Source organism: Xiphophorus hellerii, chromosome 20 (assembly GCF_003331165.1).
Source record: "Xiphophorus hellerii strain 12219 chromosome 20, Xiphophorus_hellerii-4.1, whole genome shotgun sequence".
Classification (NCBI taxonomy): domain Eukaryota; kingdom Metazoa; phylum Chordata; class Actinopteri; order Cyprinodontiformes; family Poeciliidae; genus Xiphophorus; species Xiphophorus hellerii.
Window position 1 is genome coordinate 3,663,218 of NC_045691.1, and position 15,062 is coordinate 3,678,279.

The 15,062-nt window shown below is 45.2% G+C and overlaps 1 protein-coding gene across 1 annotated transcript in view; it reads left to right on the plus strand.

Moving 5' to 3' along the window:
• Window positions 1-15,062, plus strand: part of grm7 (glutamate metabotropic receptor 7) — a 67,781-nt gene that overhangs the window by 51,127 nt on the left and 1,592 nt on the right. The window contains exons 7-9 of the mRNA XM_032550421.1: window positions 1,504-1,643; window positions 6,756-7,691; window positions 13,839-14,085. Of these exons, the coding sequence (XP_032406312.1) occupies window positions 1,504-1,643; window positions 6,756-7,691; window positions 13,839-14,085 (1,323 nt within the window). The remainder of the gene's footprint in view (window positions 1-1,503; window positions 1,644-6,755; window positions 7,692-13,838; window positions 14,086-15,062) is intronic.

Consider the following 15,062-nt stretch of genomic DNA (forward strand, 5'->3'; position numbering starts at 1 on the left):
ATCCTGAAACCTTCCATCATCACAGTTTCTCCCAGCTGGGGGATAAATAGATCAGATCCAGACTAAAACTCAGACAGCAGGATGGAAACTGATGAGTTCAGTTTAAAGGGTCATAATGAGACTGGATGGTGGAATTGATTCAATTAGAACCAGAACTCCACCATCTGCTCCACCTCCAGCTGCTGTGGTTCACTGAGTCAAACCAACCTGTTCCCCTCCTGGCCTGTGGGGGCGCTGCACCAAGAACCACTGAAGGAAACGACACAAAAACCTCTGAAGACACTGAGAGCAACTTCCTTCTTCACCAGATGGAAACAAGATGGAGGCGTCAGATTTTAGCGGTTGGAGGATTTCTCTTTAGTCTTTGGCTAAAGACCAGGAGCCATTTCTGCTGCTAGCGCTAGGCTAACATGTTAGCTTTTTTTGTATTTACCCAGAATTCCCTGCACTGTAGTCCACTTCCTGCTTTTGGAGCGGTCTCTGGTCCGTTTGGCGTTCACATTCAAAACGAACCAGAGTTCACTTCAACTGACCCCAGACCGAGGTTTAGAGGTCAGAGGTCAGTTAGCGTTCACACCTCACCAACCCAGCCGGACTTTATCGGCAGACGGACCAGAATCGGGCCAAAGCGGACCGGAGTCGGGTCAAAGTGGGTTGAACTGGGCTGTTGCGGCTGCAGCCTCCTGGTTTCCAGTCAGAGAACTGGAGCAGGAACTTTATGAGCCAGTAAAACTAAATATTTAGTATTCGGAGGCTGAGTTTCTTTTTTCCCCGACGCTGGCCTCCAGAGTTGCTCCAAAATGCAAATGAAACGTGGCGTTACGACAGCAGAGCCTCCATCCCTGAGACGGCGCTGCTCTGTTCGGAGACGGCGTGCGTAACGAGGCGTAACGCCGCCGCTCGGTGTTTGATCTGCAGCGGTTAAATCGCTGCCTGCACCTGAAAGCTCGACGTTTCCTCTTGTTAAGGATCTCAGAGGGAAGACGCTGCGGCGGCAGAAAGACGCTCCACGTGATGGTAAACAGAAACTAAACGACAGCAGAGAGACGCCGTGTCCTCCACCGGTTAAAGCCGTCATCAGGCTCTCATCCCCTCAGAAACAACGACTGGAAAACATTACAGATCCTCTGAAGCTTCTCTAAAGTCCTGAGTTTTCTCCTGCGTGAGGACGGGCGGCCATCTTTCCCCAACAGGGCTGAACTTGTCACAATCTGCTGAAACACTTGATCATAATTTAGTTTTTTATGCTGCATTAAATATCGACTGAATAAACAGAAAACGTTTTTCACATAATTAAACTTTGACATATTTATCAAATATAACCAAACAGGAAGCTGTTGTGAAACACTGTTCATCCATTCATCCCTCATGTCTCCATCCATGGGGTCAGAACCCGGTTCTGTCCGGTTCTGTTTCATCTTCATCATTTTTTCCTTGTTGAATCAGCCAATCAGGCTCACAGAGCAGGTGAATGTGACCTTTGACCCTGTACTCCCTCCACAGGAAGTGCTGGCACTTCGGTGACGTTCAACAGAAATGGCGACGCTCCGGGTCGCTACGACCTGTTCCAGTACCAGCGGAGCAACGGAACCGGGTCGGTATACAGAGCGGTGGGACAGTGGACCGAGACGCTGCAGCTCAATGTGAGTCTAATACTGGTTCTGGTTCTGACCGGGTCCTGGTTCTGACTGGGTTCTGGTTGTTTCTCAGATCGCCCTCTGGTGGTCAGTTTATGTGCTGCGGCGTCAGCTAGCTTACTGCATTTGACCATAGCAACGGACAAATGGACCGGGTTACTGAACAGAACCACTGAAGAACCCGGAGGAAGGAAAACAGAATCCTGGAATGATCGGAGGAATTCACGGAATATTTTCAGTTTCTGGTTGAGCTGAAGAACTTTTGATTTTTAGAACAAATGAAATAATTTCCATCGGGCCTGATCACCAACAGGACACGGACAGCTGTCCATCCATCTGTCCATCCAACCATCTGTCTGTCCATCCATCTGTCCATCCGTCTGTCCATCCATCCATCCGTCTGTCCATCCATCTGTCCATCCATCCATCCGTCTGTCCATCCGTCTGTCCATCCAACCATCTGTCTGTCCATCCATCCATCCGTCTGTCCATCCGTCTGTCCATCCAACCATCTGTCTGTCCATCCATCTGTCCATCCATCCATCCGTCTGTCCATGTCCATCATCTTTCTGCCACATCTGTCCCACTTCATTTTGTCTCTTTGTGTCCCAAACCAGGACTGGATTCCAGCTTGTCTGGTTTCCGAACCTGATCTGTCCAACTTGTTTTAGTCTCACCTGTCCCCCTGTCTCCACCCCGTCCCCAGCAGACGGTGGACGGGTCCGTTGCAGACGGTGGACGGGTCCTGTCCTGCTCTGCATGCAGAGCCACGTCTCTGCTCTTTCCCGTCTCTAAATAATTCTCCTGAACGGCGGCGCCGCTCCAGCTGCGGCTGCCTCGTTGCCGTTATGCGTCCCATGATGGCCGCCGTCCCCGTCCTCATAACTCCTGGGTGTCTGGCTGCGGCGCTCCCTGCAGACGGGCGGAGTCGTTACGGAGGAGCCTGATGGATCGGCGCAGCGCAGTAACCGGGCTAACCTTAGTTTGAACCGGCTGTTAACAGACGGAGACGCCGCTCCCTGGGGACGGGATCCATTATCCTGACGTTCTGCCGCCATGAGGAAGTCTCTGTGGCTCAGCTTCTGGTTCTGATGGGTAACTGTGGCTCAGCTTCAGGTTCTGATGGGTCTCTGTGGCTCAGCCTCTGGTTCTGATAGGTAACTGTGGCTCAGCCCCTGGTTCTGATGGGTCTCTGTGGCTCAGCCTCTGGTTCTGATGGGTCTCTGTTGGGTTTCTGCCGGTCCAGAACCAGCTGGCTGTCATTAAAAATAAGGATTAAAATTTTAAGATAATAGTTATTCATTCATTTATAAAAGTCACAGTTTCAAACTAAATATTTAATTAACAAGCTAAATAATTAGCTCCTGAACGGCCGTTAAATATTTTGCTGCAAACTAAATATTCAACTTCTAGTTAACTTATTAATTTTGTTCATAATTATTTTAATTTGTTGTTGGAATTTATTATTTAGTTCTTACTTAACTCTGAGCTAAATATTTAGCTCTGATCCCACTGAGGAAGCTAGCTCAGAGCTAGCTGAGCTGCTGCTAATTTAGTTCTTATTTAGCCTCAAACTAAACATTGTGCTTCAAGCTAAATATTTATTTTGGGATTAAGCTGAATAATTGCTAACTAAATAACTAGTTTAGTTATTTTGTTTATTTAATTGCTAACTAAATGCTTAGTTAGCAATTATTTAGCTTGCTAACTAAATATTAGCCGCAGCTCAACTGACTTTCTAAAATAATTAGCAAGCTAACTATTTAGCTTAGTAAATATTTAGTTGATTACTAGCCAAATATTTATTGTCATTTTATTTATTCATATTAGTTTATTCTTAACTTTTATTTTTTAGCTCCTATTTAGCTTTGAGCTAAAATTAGCTTGCTAATATTTAGTTTGATGCTAAATATTTAGCTTCAGACTTAATAGTTAGATTTTATTTTAGATTATTTTAAACTTTTATTATTCATCATCTTTTTAAATTAGTTAAATATTTAGCCTGTTAAATAAATATTTAGTTTAAACTGATATTTATAAATGAGTGAATAACATGGTGAAGATATTTTTTTATAACATTGAATTTTTCTCTTATGACTGAGTTAAAAACCCGAATAATTTCTGTTCCTTTCTGATTGTCTGGACGGCTCCCTGCCGACCCGGTCGGCCTGGAACCCGTCCAGAACCTCATTTTCAGTTCAGGAACCTTCATCAGAGTTTAATTTTCTGGCTCAGCTGGTTTCTGATTCATGCTGGAACATCAGAACATTAACCTACAAACGATCCGGTCCGTTAAACAGAACCAACAGAGACTGATGCTCCAGGTTCTGCAGGTTCTGAGCGGGACCGACCCAGCGACCCGAAAACCCGACACTTCCACAGAAACAGTCAGAAACTAAAATTATAATCGAACTGAGAAAACGATCCGGTTCATAAAATCAGATTCATGGCTTCATTTCTGTTCATTCTGGGTTTAATAATTCAGCTGCTGAGATTAAAACGTTTCATCGGACAGGATTTTCACAGAATGTTCTGTTCTCCAGCGCTCTGGACCCGACAAGACAGAAACTGGCTGCTCTGCCCATAATGGTGGTGAAAGTTGAGTGGAAGGAGGACAAAGGAGCAGTTCCTATCAAAGAATAAAAATCAGAAACTATTTGCTTGTTCCTGGATTTTTCTGCCCGCCTGGGTTACAGTGATGACTGCAGATGTTGCTGGTTTCTAACAGACTGAGGTCCGGCTGAGCGGTTCTGGTTCTGCAGGACTCGGAACCAGTTCTGGAGGAAAGTTGGCTTCTCTCTGGTTTTTTTCTCTTTTAGCCGTTCTGAGGATAAAAACGGGAATATTAACGTTTCTTATCTGCTTTCTATTTGGGAAATGTAATGCTCTAAGTTCTCATGGATCAGAACCGCCCTTATCTCGGTACCGTCTGTTGGAGATGGAGACGGGCCGGGAGGCGCCAGCGTGTCTCTGATCGGGGCTCTGATGCCTGGTTAAGGGAATCTGACCTGGATCTCTGGAAGGTCGATGCTTCCCCTCCGCCTGTCCGGATCCGCAGCCAGATTCGGATCTCTGATCGGCGGCTGATTGGTGCTCCCATCATCCGGCTTTTCAGCCGGAGCGCAGCGAGTGGCGCCTCCTGCAGGCGGCGCGGAGAACCTGACACCTGCTGCAAACTTCCTGAAACGAAGGATCGTTTCTGCATCCGACCAGTGGTGCAGAGGATGAGTCAACAGGAAATGACGTCATCACAAAGGAGCTCAACAAGAAATGTTACCTGAAATCCACAAAGTAACTCGAATTATTCGGCTGCAAGATTCAGGTTTTCCACCTCCTGTTGTGTTTTTCTGAAATCCTAGTTTCTGCCACTTCCTGGAGCTTTGACTGGTTGGCTGTGATTGGTTCTGTTTGCATCCAAGGAGTAATCTGATTGGATGAAAGTAACCTGTCATTCACTGGTGGTGTGGTTCATTTACATGTGTCCCAGTTGCTCCATTTGTTCCATTCAAAGATACTTTATTGATCCCAGAGGTAAATTAGAAAGAGAGCAAAGTATGAAAATTGTGGCCAAAAGTCACAAATACAAAAATATACAAAAATACACATTTTTCTCCCAGAAAGGCAGGAATGAAAGTTTGAAAAAGAAAAACTCTCAGTGAAAGCAGAGCAACTCTAGAAAATTTCACACCTTTTTGGCCTTCTTGGTGCTCCGTACAAGAACCTTTCAGACGCACATTTAACGACAGACTGAGATATAAACGCTCCACACCCTAAATTATCGTTTGTTTCCATGGATATTTGCGCTCACATCAGTTTCACGGTGCTCTCAGGCTGGAGACGCGTAAAAAACGACACAGAAATGCAGATTTTCAGCAGAGCTGCATGAAAAGCGGTGAAACACGCACATCCCAGCAGGCTGCAGGCGGTTCTGCTGGTTCTGGTCTGACCCAGAGCAGCTACACGTCTCACTTCCTCTGAGACAGACAGAGTTCAGAACCCTGAGCCTGTAGAGACGAGGGAACATGTTGGACTCCGGGCCTGAGAGACGGCGAGTCGAGATAAGATCAGCAGAAACAGACGGCTGAATTATTGAAGAGCCACAGAGGCTTAAACTCGACCCGAGGTCAGTCCGGCTGCGGTTCTGAAGCCGCTTCTGCTGGATGGACGGACAGACGGACATTCAGAAGACCTTCCAGGATCTACCTGTCCTCTTTTGGCTGCAGAAATTAAATATTTCTCCAGTTTGTGTCATAAAAACATTCTTGTGCCACTTGAGTCAGACTGCAGCTCTGAGGTCAGAGGTGAAGCTAAGGTCTGACCTCTGACCTCCATGATTCATCTGAAGTCGTTGCATTTCTGCGTGGCGATGTTCGTCCTCAGTGTTTGTTTTCTTCTGGAAATGTTTGGGGCGCCGTTTATGAATTTACACTGAAATTAGCAATAATTTGGGCTATTTATTCATTTATTTATAAATATTTAGTTAGCGAGCTTAATATTTAACTTCATGCTAACTATTTAGTTTAAAGTTAAACATTTACAGACTAAATATTTAGCTAGCTCATAGCTAAATATTTTTTACATTATGCAATTTCACTTGTTGATTTCTGAAAGTGGACTACCAAAATAAAAGCTGGATCTTTCAAACTCTATAATCTCCTCCTTCGCCTCATGTCATTTATTTTTTATCGTTTCTTTTCTTCTTGTCCAACATTTCAGCTGAAACAGACGATGAGCCGTTTTAGCAACGGATCCACAGCAGCAGCGATGCATCAGCAAAGACCCAGCTTTTATTTTGATAGTCCACTTCATAATAAGTGAATCTGCTTATTGGCTAAATATTTAGTTCAGAGCTACTCACTAAGTATTTATTAGGCTAAGTATTTAGCTTGCAAATTAAATATTTAGTTTGAAACTGTGACGTTTATAAATGAACAACATGATGACTTTGAAAATAAACCCTCATGTTTTTTCCTTTCATAACGGTGCAATAACCCAAATTACTGCTGTAAATATTTGACCTTATAATCGGTTCCCTGTAGTTCCCTCCAGACGCTCGGTGCTGAGTGAACTGATGTAGAGCCGGTGTAGTGGTGACCTCTGACCTCCTGTTGCCTGCAGATGGAGGACCTGCGGTGGCCCCGGGGCGAGCAGGACGTCCCCATCTCGGTGTGCAGCCTGCCCTGCAGGGCCGGGGAGAGGAAGAAGGTGGTGAAGGGCATGCCGTGCTGCTGGCACTGCGAGCCCTGCGACGGATACCAGTTCCAGGCCGACGAGTTCAGCTGCAAGCTCTGCGCCTACAACATGCGGCCCGGCGCCAACCGGACCTCCTGCCGGCCCATACCCATCATCAAGCTGGAGTGGCACTCGCCCTGGGCTGTCATCCCCGTGTTGCTGGCCATGCTGGGCATCATCGCCACCATCTTCGTCATGGCGACCTTCGTGCGCTACAACGACACGCCGATCGTCCGGGCGTCGGGCCGGGAGCTGAGCTACGTCCTCCTGACCGGAATATTCCTGTGCTACATCATCACCTTCCTGATGATCGCCAAGCCGGACGTGGGCGTGTGCTCGTTCCGGCGGATCTTCCTGGGTCTGGGGATGTGCATCAGCTACGCCGCGCTGCTCACCAAGACCAACCGCATCTACCGCATCTTCGAGCAGGGCAAGAAGTCTGTGACAACGCCGCGGCTGATCAGCCCCACCTCCCAGCTGGCCATCGCCTTCAGCCTCATCTCCGTGCAGCTGCTGGGGGTTCTGGTCTGGTTCGGGGTGGACCCGCCCAACACCGTGGTGGACTTCGACGAGCAGAGGACCATCGACCCCGAGCTGGCGCGGGGCGTGTTGAAATGTGACATCACGGATCTGCAGATCATCTGCTCGTTGGGATACAGCATCTTGCTGATGGTGACGTGTACTGTTTACGCCATCAAGACCCGGGGCGTCCCGGAGAACTTTAACGAGGCCAAGCCCATCGGCTTCACCATGTACACCACCTGCATCGTGTGGCTGGCCTTCATCCCCATCTTCTTCGGCACGGCTCAGTCTGCAGAGAAGGTAGGAAACGCTTCCATACTGCAGCTTTTTACTGTGAAAACCTACAAGCATTAGCATTAGCATGCTAACCGTTCAGGTCCTGTGTTTTCCATTAGCCACTTGACTTTAAGGATTTCAGTCATCTTTCAAGATGGCTGCCATTTTTGAGCCAATTACTGCCTTAAAACTTTCCCTCTTTATGTTTTGGATTCATTTTCATCACATGGTATCTTGACGACGTTTATCCTATTCATGCAACTTTTAAAGGGCATTAACACGTAAAATTAAATTTTGAGCTTTACATCCTGTTATGTTATTCCCTCAACAAAAACAGACCTGGAGTGTTCCAACTCTGCACTCAGTTCCTTCAGACTAGCCAGCAGCAATTAGCAAACATCTGCTGAGCTCTTTTTAGGAGCTGCTTCTCAGAGCACCGCTGGTAAAAACATTAAAGGGTTAAAAGAGGAGCCATGTTGGGATGACTTCCTGGAGGCAGAGCTTCAGAAAGATCTGGAGCTTCTTATAGAGACAAAGACCCAATTTCAATGTGTTAAATATCTTTTAATTCATATTTGATGTATTTATAAACACAATCAGGTAAAACAGTTACCTGATTGTGTTTTAAAATGGTTCTATGTGCCTGGAAAATACTTAATTCTGCCCTTTTAATGTCATAATATGCAGCAAAATCACAAACTGAGGAGTTTGGTGTTTGTGTCTCACACCGGTCACCAACTGGAAGGAGACGAAGACTGAAAGGTTATCATCTTAATGGGTAGTGTTAGCCTCTGCTAATTCTTTTATGTATTTAGCAGTTTAGCATTTATATAACTGAGATTTTTGTTCAGTGAGTTAGCAGTTGGTGAATCTAACTGTTTGGTTAGTCGTACCCACCACTGGCAATAACTACTGCTGATTTTAGTGTAAACATATATTCTCCATTACAACCATGGCGGCCATTTTGAAAAATATCTACTAGAGAAACACAAGATGAAGAAAATATATATGATTTCCATGGTTCAAAATACGTAGGATGGTGTCACAATAATCACATTCATCTAATTGGCCATTTTAGTGCAAAAATGTTGTAAATAGAAATAAATCTGATTTCTGTGTCCAGTTATGTACGACTTGACATTAAAATTATTAATCTGTGATTAATTTTGGCAAATTTAGTGCAAAAATAAATCTTCATTGATGATCATGAAGATTTTGGTCTTCAGTGAAGATGGCGGCCATCTTTAATTTTTCAGTGGCTAATGTTTTTTTATGATGACATCAGTGTTAAACTCAGTTCTTCTACTGACTTGTGAATTTCTGAAATATTTAATCGTTTGCTTTAACTCCAAACACTTTAGATGAGAAATAAACTCGTCTTCACGCCTCAAACAGAAAACCTGCTGCTGCTTCGCCCTGATGACGAGTTAACCAGCTGCTGCCCCCTGCTGTCCATATTTAGCTTCATAGTAAATATTAACTTGATAATTAAATTCTCAGTTTAATAATATTTGATTAGTAAACTTAATATTTAGCTTCAAGCTAAACTTTGAAGTTAAAGTTTAGCTTTAGAAACTTTTGAGAATAGTAAAGTGAACATGATGAATTATTTAACGTCTGTATGATCTGATTATATTTTTCTGTATATTATAATTTGGACTCTTTGTAATAAACTGAACTTATTAAAGACAAAAATAAAATATAGTTATCTTAAATCTTGTTAGCTGCTGCTGATTTTATCACCTCCATCTTGTATGAACCTTACAGGCTCCGCCTCCTTGGTGCTGCTGGAGGTCAAGGGTCAAGTAGAGGGAAAACCCAGAAAACTGGACTGAATGTTTGGAAATAAAACCTGTTTCTGTGGGTGTGATGATGTGAGCTGCAGCGTGTCGAAGCGACGCTGTTCTCCTGTAAGCGCTGCCGGCACTCAGCAGTGAGAAGTTGGACCGGACTGACCCGGCGGTTCTGTTCCTGTTGGTTTTCTGAGCGTCTCAGCGGCGCTCAGGGCGCGGAGCTGAACTGAACCCCCTGCTGTGCCTGTCCTCACATAAAAGCAGCTTTTCAGCTGCAGCTCAGGAATCTCTTTGGCCTTGTTGACTGTTTCTTGGTGGTAGCTGCAGATGTTTTCATGTCTGTGTGAGGATTTGTGTTTGCAGGCAGGCCTGGGCTGACTTTGCTCTGCTTTGTTGGAGGATCTGAAAGGCTGCGGCGGCTCGGCGGCGCCGGCTGACTCTGAATGTGGGAGCAGCAGCCTGAGGCGGCGGGATATCTGGGAGAGCGAGTCAGAAAGCAGAGTGTTTACCTGTTATCTCCCTGCTTTACACAGACTTTACCTTCCTCAGCTGCTTCCATTCACACACATCTGCAGCTTTAATAGCACAGAAACAAGCCTCAGTGTTCAGCATGTGAACGCGTTTCTCTTTTGTGTCAAAAAAGGACCAAGGAATATTTAAAAATGATTAGATTTTTATTTTCTACTTCAGAAAAAAAATATTTCAATGACTCAAACAGAAGGGAAAGATGGCAAATTTGTTCAACCACAGATCTGGTTTTCACTTTTCTGTCCAAACAGCTGGAACAAGCAAAAAGACAAAATAATAAAAATAGTTTCTTTATTTTCTGCTGACACAAATTCTGCAGAATATCCAGTTTGAAACATTGGGATGTTTTCCATCTGAAGCTGGACAGGAGGAAACTGTCCTCAAAGCTCTTCAGTTACAGTCTGGGCTGCAAAAAATACATCTTAGTTTCTACAGAAAATAACTTAGTTCACTTCAAATAAGGCAAAATAACTTGCAACTAGCTTTTTCTGCAAGATATATAAGCTTGTTTTAAGTCAATAATTATTGAATAATACAGTACTGGTTCCACTGATTATTTCACGTATAAAACAACATTTTTCCCACGTTTTATGTAAAATAATCTGCTAGTGGAACCAGTTCTTTTTTGTCAGTGTTAAGAAATTATTGATTGAATCAAACTCCTACATCTTGCTGAAAAGTTACTTGTAAAGTTTTGTTTTCAACTGAACTGAGATATTTGCAGTAGAAAAACCTGGTAGTAAGATTTTGTGTTTTTACAGTGTAAAGGATTCCTGTAGCTGCAGATTCAATCTTCGCTTCAGATGATCCAGCCTTCACTGAAGGAATGCTTTAAAATATTTATTTTGTTCTTTAAAAAGGAATTGAATAGTTTTTTTTTACATCCTTTAATGTAGTTCCAATGTATAAAATAAAATTAAATACAAACTGTGCAGAATGTGCCATTAATGGTCAGAATAATCAATTACTAGAATAATTTTTAGCTGCAGCCTTAATTATATTCACCTCATCCAGACACTGGAACGGCCCCATTACGGACTGGTTTTAAAGGACTGGCACCATTGACCATCTAATGGTCTGTTTTATTGGATCCAGGAGCAGAAATCTAGAATCCCATCTCTGATTAAAAACCTGATTCAGCCTTCAGCTCATGGCTTCATTCTCCCAGTAGAGGAGACGCCGCCGGCTCTCCTCAGACTGTTAGCCATAACCTGCGGCCGGCTGCGACGCGCCGCAGACCTCAGAGAGCCAGATAACGGGATGAAGCAGCTCCAGGGCGACGGGCGTGAACGGAGAGAGGCTAAACTGCTCTGAGGTCAGCAGAGCCGGCTCCGCTCCACAGAGACTACGGCCCTGTGGGGCAGATTTGTAACGTGTGATTTGGGCGACGTAAATAAACCTGAGCGCTTTGCCTCCGACAGCAGAGATCAGTGGCGGAGCAGAGAGGCTTTCTGAAGCTTAGCAGGGACGCTGAGAGCTGAGAGAGGCAGGAGGAGATAAACAGATCCACTGATCTGCTGCTGCAGAGCTTCAGAGAACAGAATCATCATCTCTCCATACTTCCTGTTACAGCTCTATAAAACGTGCTAAAAATAAGTTAATTTCCACACAGCATCAATACGTTAATACATTTTTAATTATTATTAATGTGGACACTCAGCTGTCAGCTACTTGTATGAACTTGTTTTGATCTGGAGAAACGACCAACGTGAAATGGTGAAGGAAAGCCAAACAGGCGGAGCAGAACCTGCTGCTGGCAGAGCTCTGCCCATTACGCAGAGAATGTCTCTCCTTTCTGTCCACCACCCTGCCACAGGACGGGACGGCCTGACCCGTACGCAGGGTTCCCCCGGAAAACCAGATAGTCCTGTTGGGATGGTGAGCTTTGTCACGTTAGCGCTGTGTCACATTAGCATTGTCATGTTAGCGCTGTGTCATGTTAACGCTGTGTCATGTTAGCGGGTCTCTGAGGCTGAAGCAGAACCACATGAACATCTCGGATGAAACCAGTTTGAGGTTCAGGAAGTGAGGGAGTGAAGAGCCGTGCTGCTCTGTGATTGGCCAGCAGCTATGAGCCTCTCACTTGTGGAAAAGTGGGTCAGATAGAGAAAGAAAAGCATCAGTAATGATGTGGAGTGTTTACAGAAATGAAAGGAACATCCAGAGATAAGAAAACGCTTCAGAGTTAAATATTCTGCTTAAAGTGACGCTGAGAGGAATTGAGACTGAAGAGCATCTCTAATATTCACACCATTTCCTCACGTTGTCTTCCTGCTGCTGTAATTATCCTTTCTGCTATTTTCCTGCTTTGCTCACATTCTTTCATACCACTAAACACTCAGTTATTCTACAAATATTAAAAAGGCTCCACATTTTTACATTGATGTAAATAATTTAGATAAATTTTGTCTTTAAATGCATTGGAATGTGTTCACTCCAGATTTTGTAAATATAGAATCCATGTACATGCATATGTACAGTTAAAACCAGAAGTTTACATGCGCCCAATAAAAAGCTACACCCACCACTTATCCTCCTTCGGATCAGACTCACTAAAATGATTTCTGTTTGCTAAAAGCCTCAGTTATGAGGGAGAGAATCTCTCAGATTTATTTATTAATGTCTTCAGAATCACAGGCCGGCATACAGAATAATTACTGTCTGTAAACAACGAGGGAAAGCCCAGATTATGCATCTGTTTGGTTTTGTTTCATGATTGTTGGAAATGAGTTTTCTGTGCTTCCGTCTGGGGCCGAGCGGTTGGCTTCATCTCAGGGTGAAACCGGGAGAGGAACGATCAGGAGGAAGCAGAACCTGTCACCACTTCCTGTTCCCGCGTGTTAGCGGCCGGTTAGTGGCCTTTTAGCCGTCAGTTAGCAGCAAGTGACCAGGCAGAAAGCGACCTGTTAGCAGCCTGTTAGCCAACTGTTAGCCACCTGCAGTTCGATAAGCAGGCAGCAGATCAGGACGATCTCTGTGTCTCTGATTCTGCTGCTTCTGTCCTTATCTGTTCTCGTCTCTGGGATCAGGATCAATTAGTGTTTTCCCTTCTGAAACAATGTCTGCTTCCGTCTCACTCACTCACACACACACACACACAGTGAGTGCCCCACATTAGTGGAAGTAGTGACCTGAATCCCAATAACAACAGCTGCTGTTTAACAACCGCTGCTGTTTCTGCTCTATCTAACATGTCATCTTGTGTTCCAGTTCTGATCCGGTTCTGATCTGTATCTGCTCCGTATCTGATCCTGTTCTGGTTCTGTTCTGGTTCTGATTGTTATCCAGCTCCATCTTTAGTTTTCTTTCGCACCGACCTGAAGGCAAAGGTCTGGTTTTCCTCCAGATGGTTCTGACTGGAGAAGGTTGAAAAGTTTTTATTGGTCTGCGAATCAACCTGGGCCTGAGCTGCAGTCTGATTGGCTGTTCACCGGATGCTGTTGTCTGATTGGACCTCGGATGCAGAAACAGCGGCTTTAACCCTCGGTTCCGTCTGGAGAACATTTCTGCTTCTAAAGCTGGAAGGTTCTGGATTCAGAACCTTCAGAACTTTATCTATCCATCCATCAATCAATTGTAAAACATAAAGTCAGTGGTTCACTTCATTCCTCTGCTCCTGGTGCTGGTTCCAATTCTGTTTCTGGTTCTGGATGGGTTCAGCAGGCGGTGGCTGGACCTTCAGAACCAGGTTCTGCTGGTCAGGAACACAGAGGGTGATAAAAACAATCCTTCACCGTAAAACCCGTCCAGCCGGTTCTGTCTGGTTCCGCCTGGTTCCGTCCAGCCGGTTCTGTCCAGCAGGAACTGGGCCGCTGCGGTGCCTGGTTAATCTGGTGCTTTCTGTCCCCAGCTCTACATCCAGACCTCCACCCTCACCGTCTCCATGAACCTGAGCGCCTCCGTCGCCCTCGGCCTGCTCTACGTGCCCAAGGTCTACGTCATCATCTTCCACCCGGAGCTCAACGTCCAGAAGAGGAAGCGCTCCTTCAAGGCCGTGGTCACCGCCGCCACCATGTCGTCCCGGCTGTCCCACAAGGCCGCCGACCGGCCCAACGGCGAGGCCAAGACGGAGCTGTGCGAGAACCTGGAGCCCAACAGTGAGTCTGGCGGCTCCGGCCGGCCCGCGACCCTCATGTTTATCACCCGCATGGTCGTTATTAATTATTGATTTGTGTGACGTTCCAACGTTGCTGTCCAAATCATGGTGGAAGAAGAAACTGGACTCGCGTCGTTGATTCCTGAGGGAAACAGGAAGTCAGGGCTCAGTAATTCTCCGTTTAGCTCTGAGCGCTTCGTCACCGGAGGAACGCTGAAGCCAGGAGAGCAAACCAGGCTGCTCTGGTCTCAGCATGGCCCGGCCCGCATGCTGCATGGTCCAACGGGTCGCTCCTGGTTCTGGTTTGGTTCTGTTCAGACCCAATTAAAGAAGCAAACATATTTTATCATCCTGTTTAGCTCAGACTGAGCACAGAAACAAAAACCAAACAATCTGTGGGAACAACAAACCTCAACCAGCAGGAGGTCAGGATGGATTTAGATAAAAAGTCATGAAGCCTCGTTCATGAATCTGATCTACAGCAGAATATCTACGTCTACAATGAGAGCATGAGGGATTATTTCACATCTTTTCCACCATAATGTGATATTTTATAAAAACAAATAAAAATCTGCAGCAGAAGTTTTCACACCCTGAAGCTAAAACTGATTCATTCGGTTTCAACATTCAGTTTGAATGTTCGCATGAATCTGATTCACTGAGTTCACCAGCAGCAGCTCTACGCTAAAGAGTCCCATCGTTTAGGGTCCCATCGTTCAGGGTCCCATTGTTCAGAGCAAAGAGTCCCATCGTTCAGAGCAAAGAATCGTTCAAAAGAATCGTATTGTTTCTCTGATCTCTTCATGGACGATAAAAACTCGAAGTTGGTCTTCAGGAAGTGAAAATCGGTCCGTTTTCATGACCGCTTTCCTGTCAGGTTGGATGAAAACATGAACCTTTCCAGATTCAGTCGGTTCTGAATCAGAACCGACTGAATCTGGAATGGTTTTGGTTTTGGGTCAGAACTTCTGACCCAAA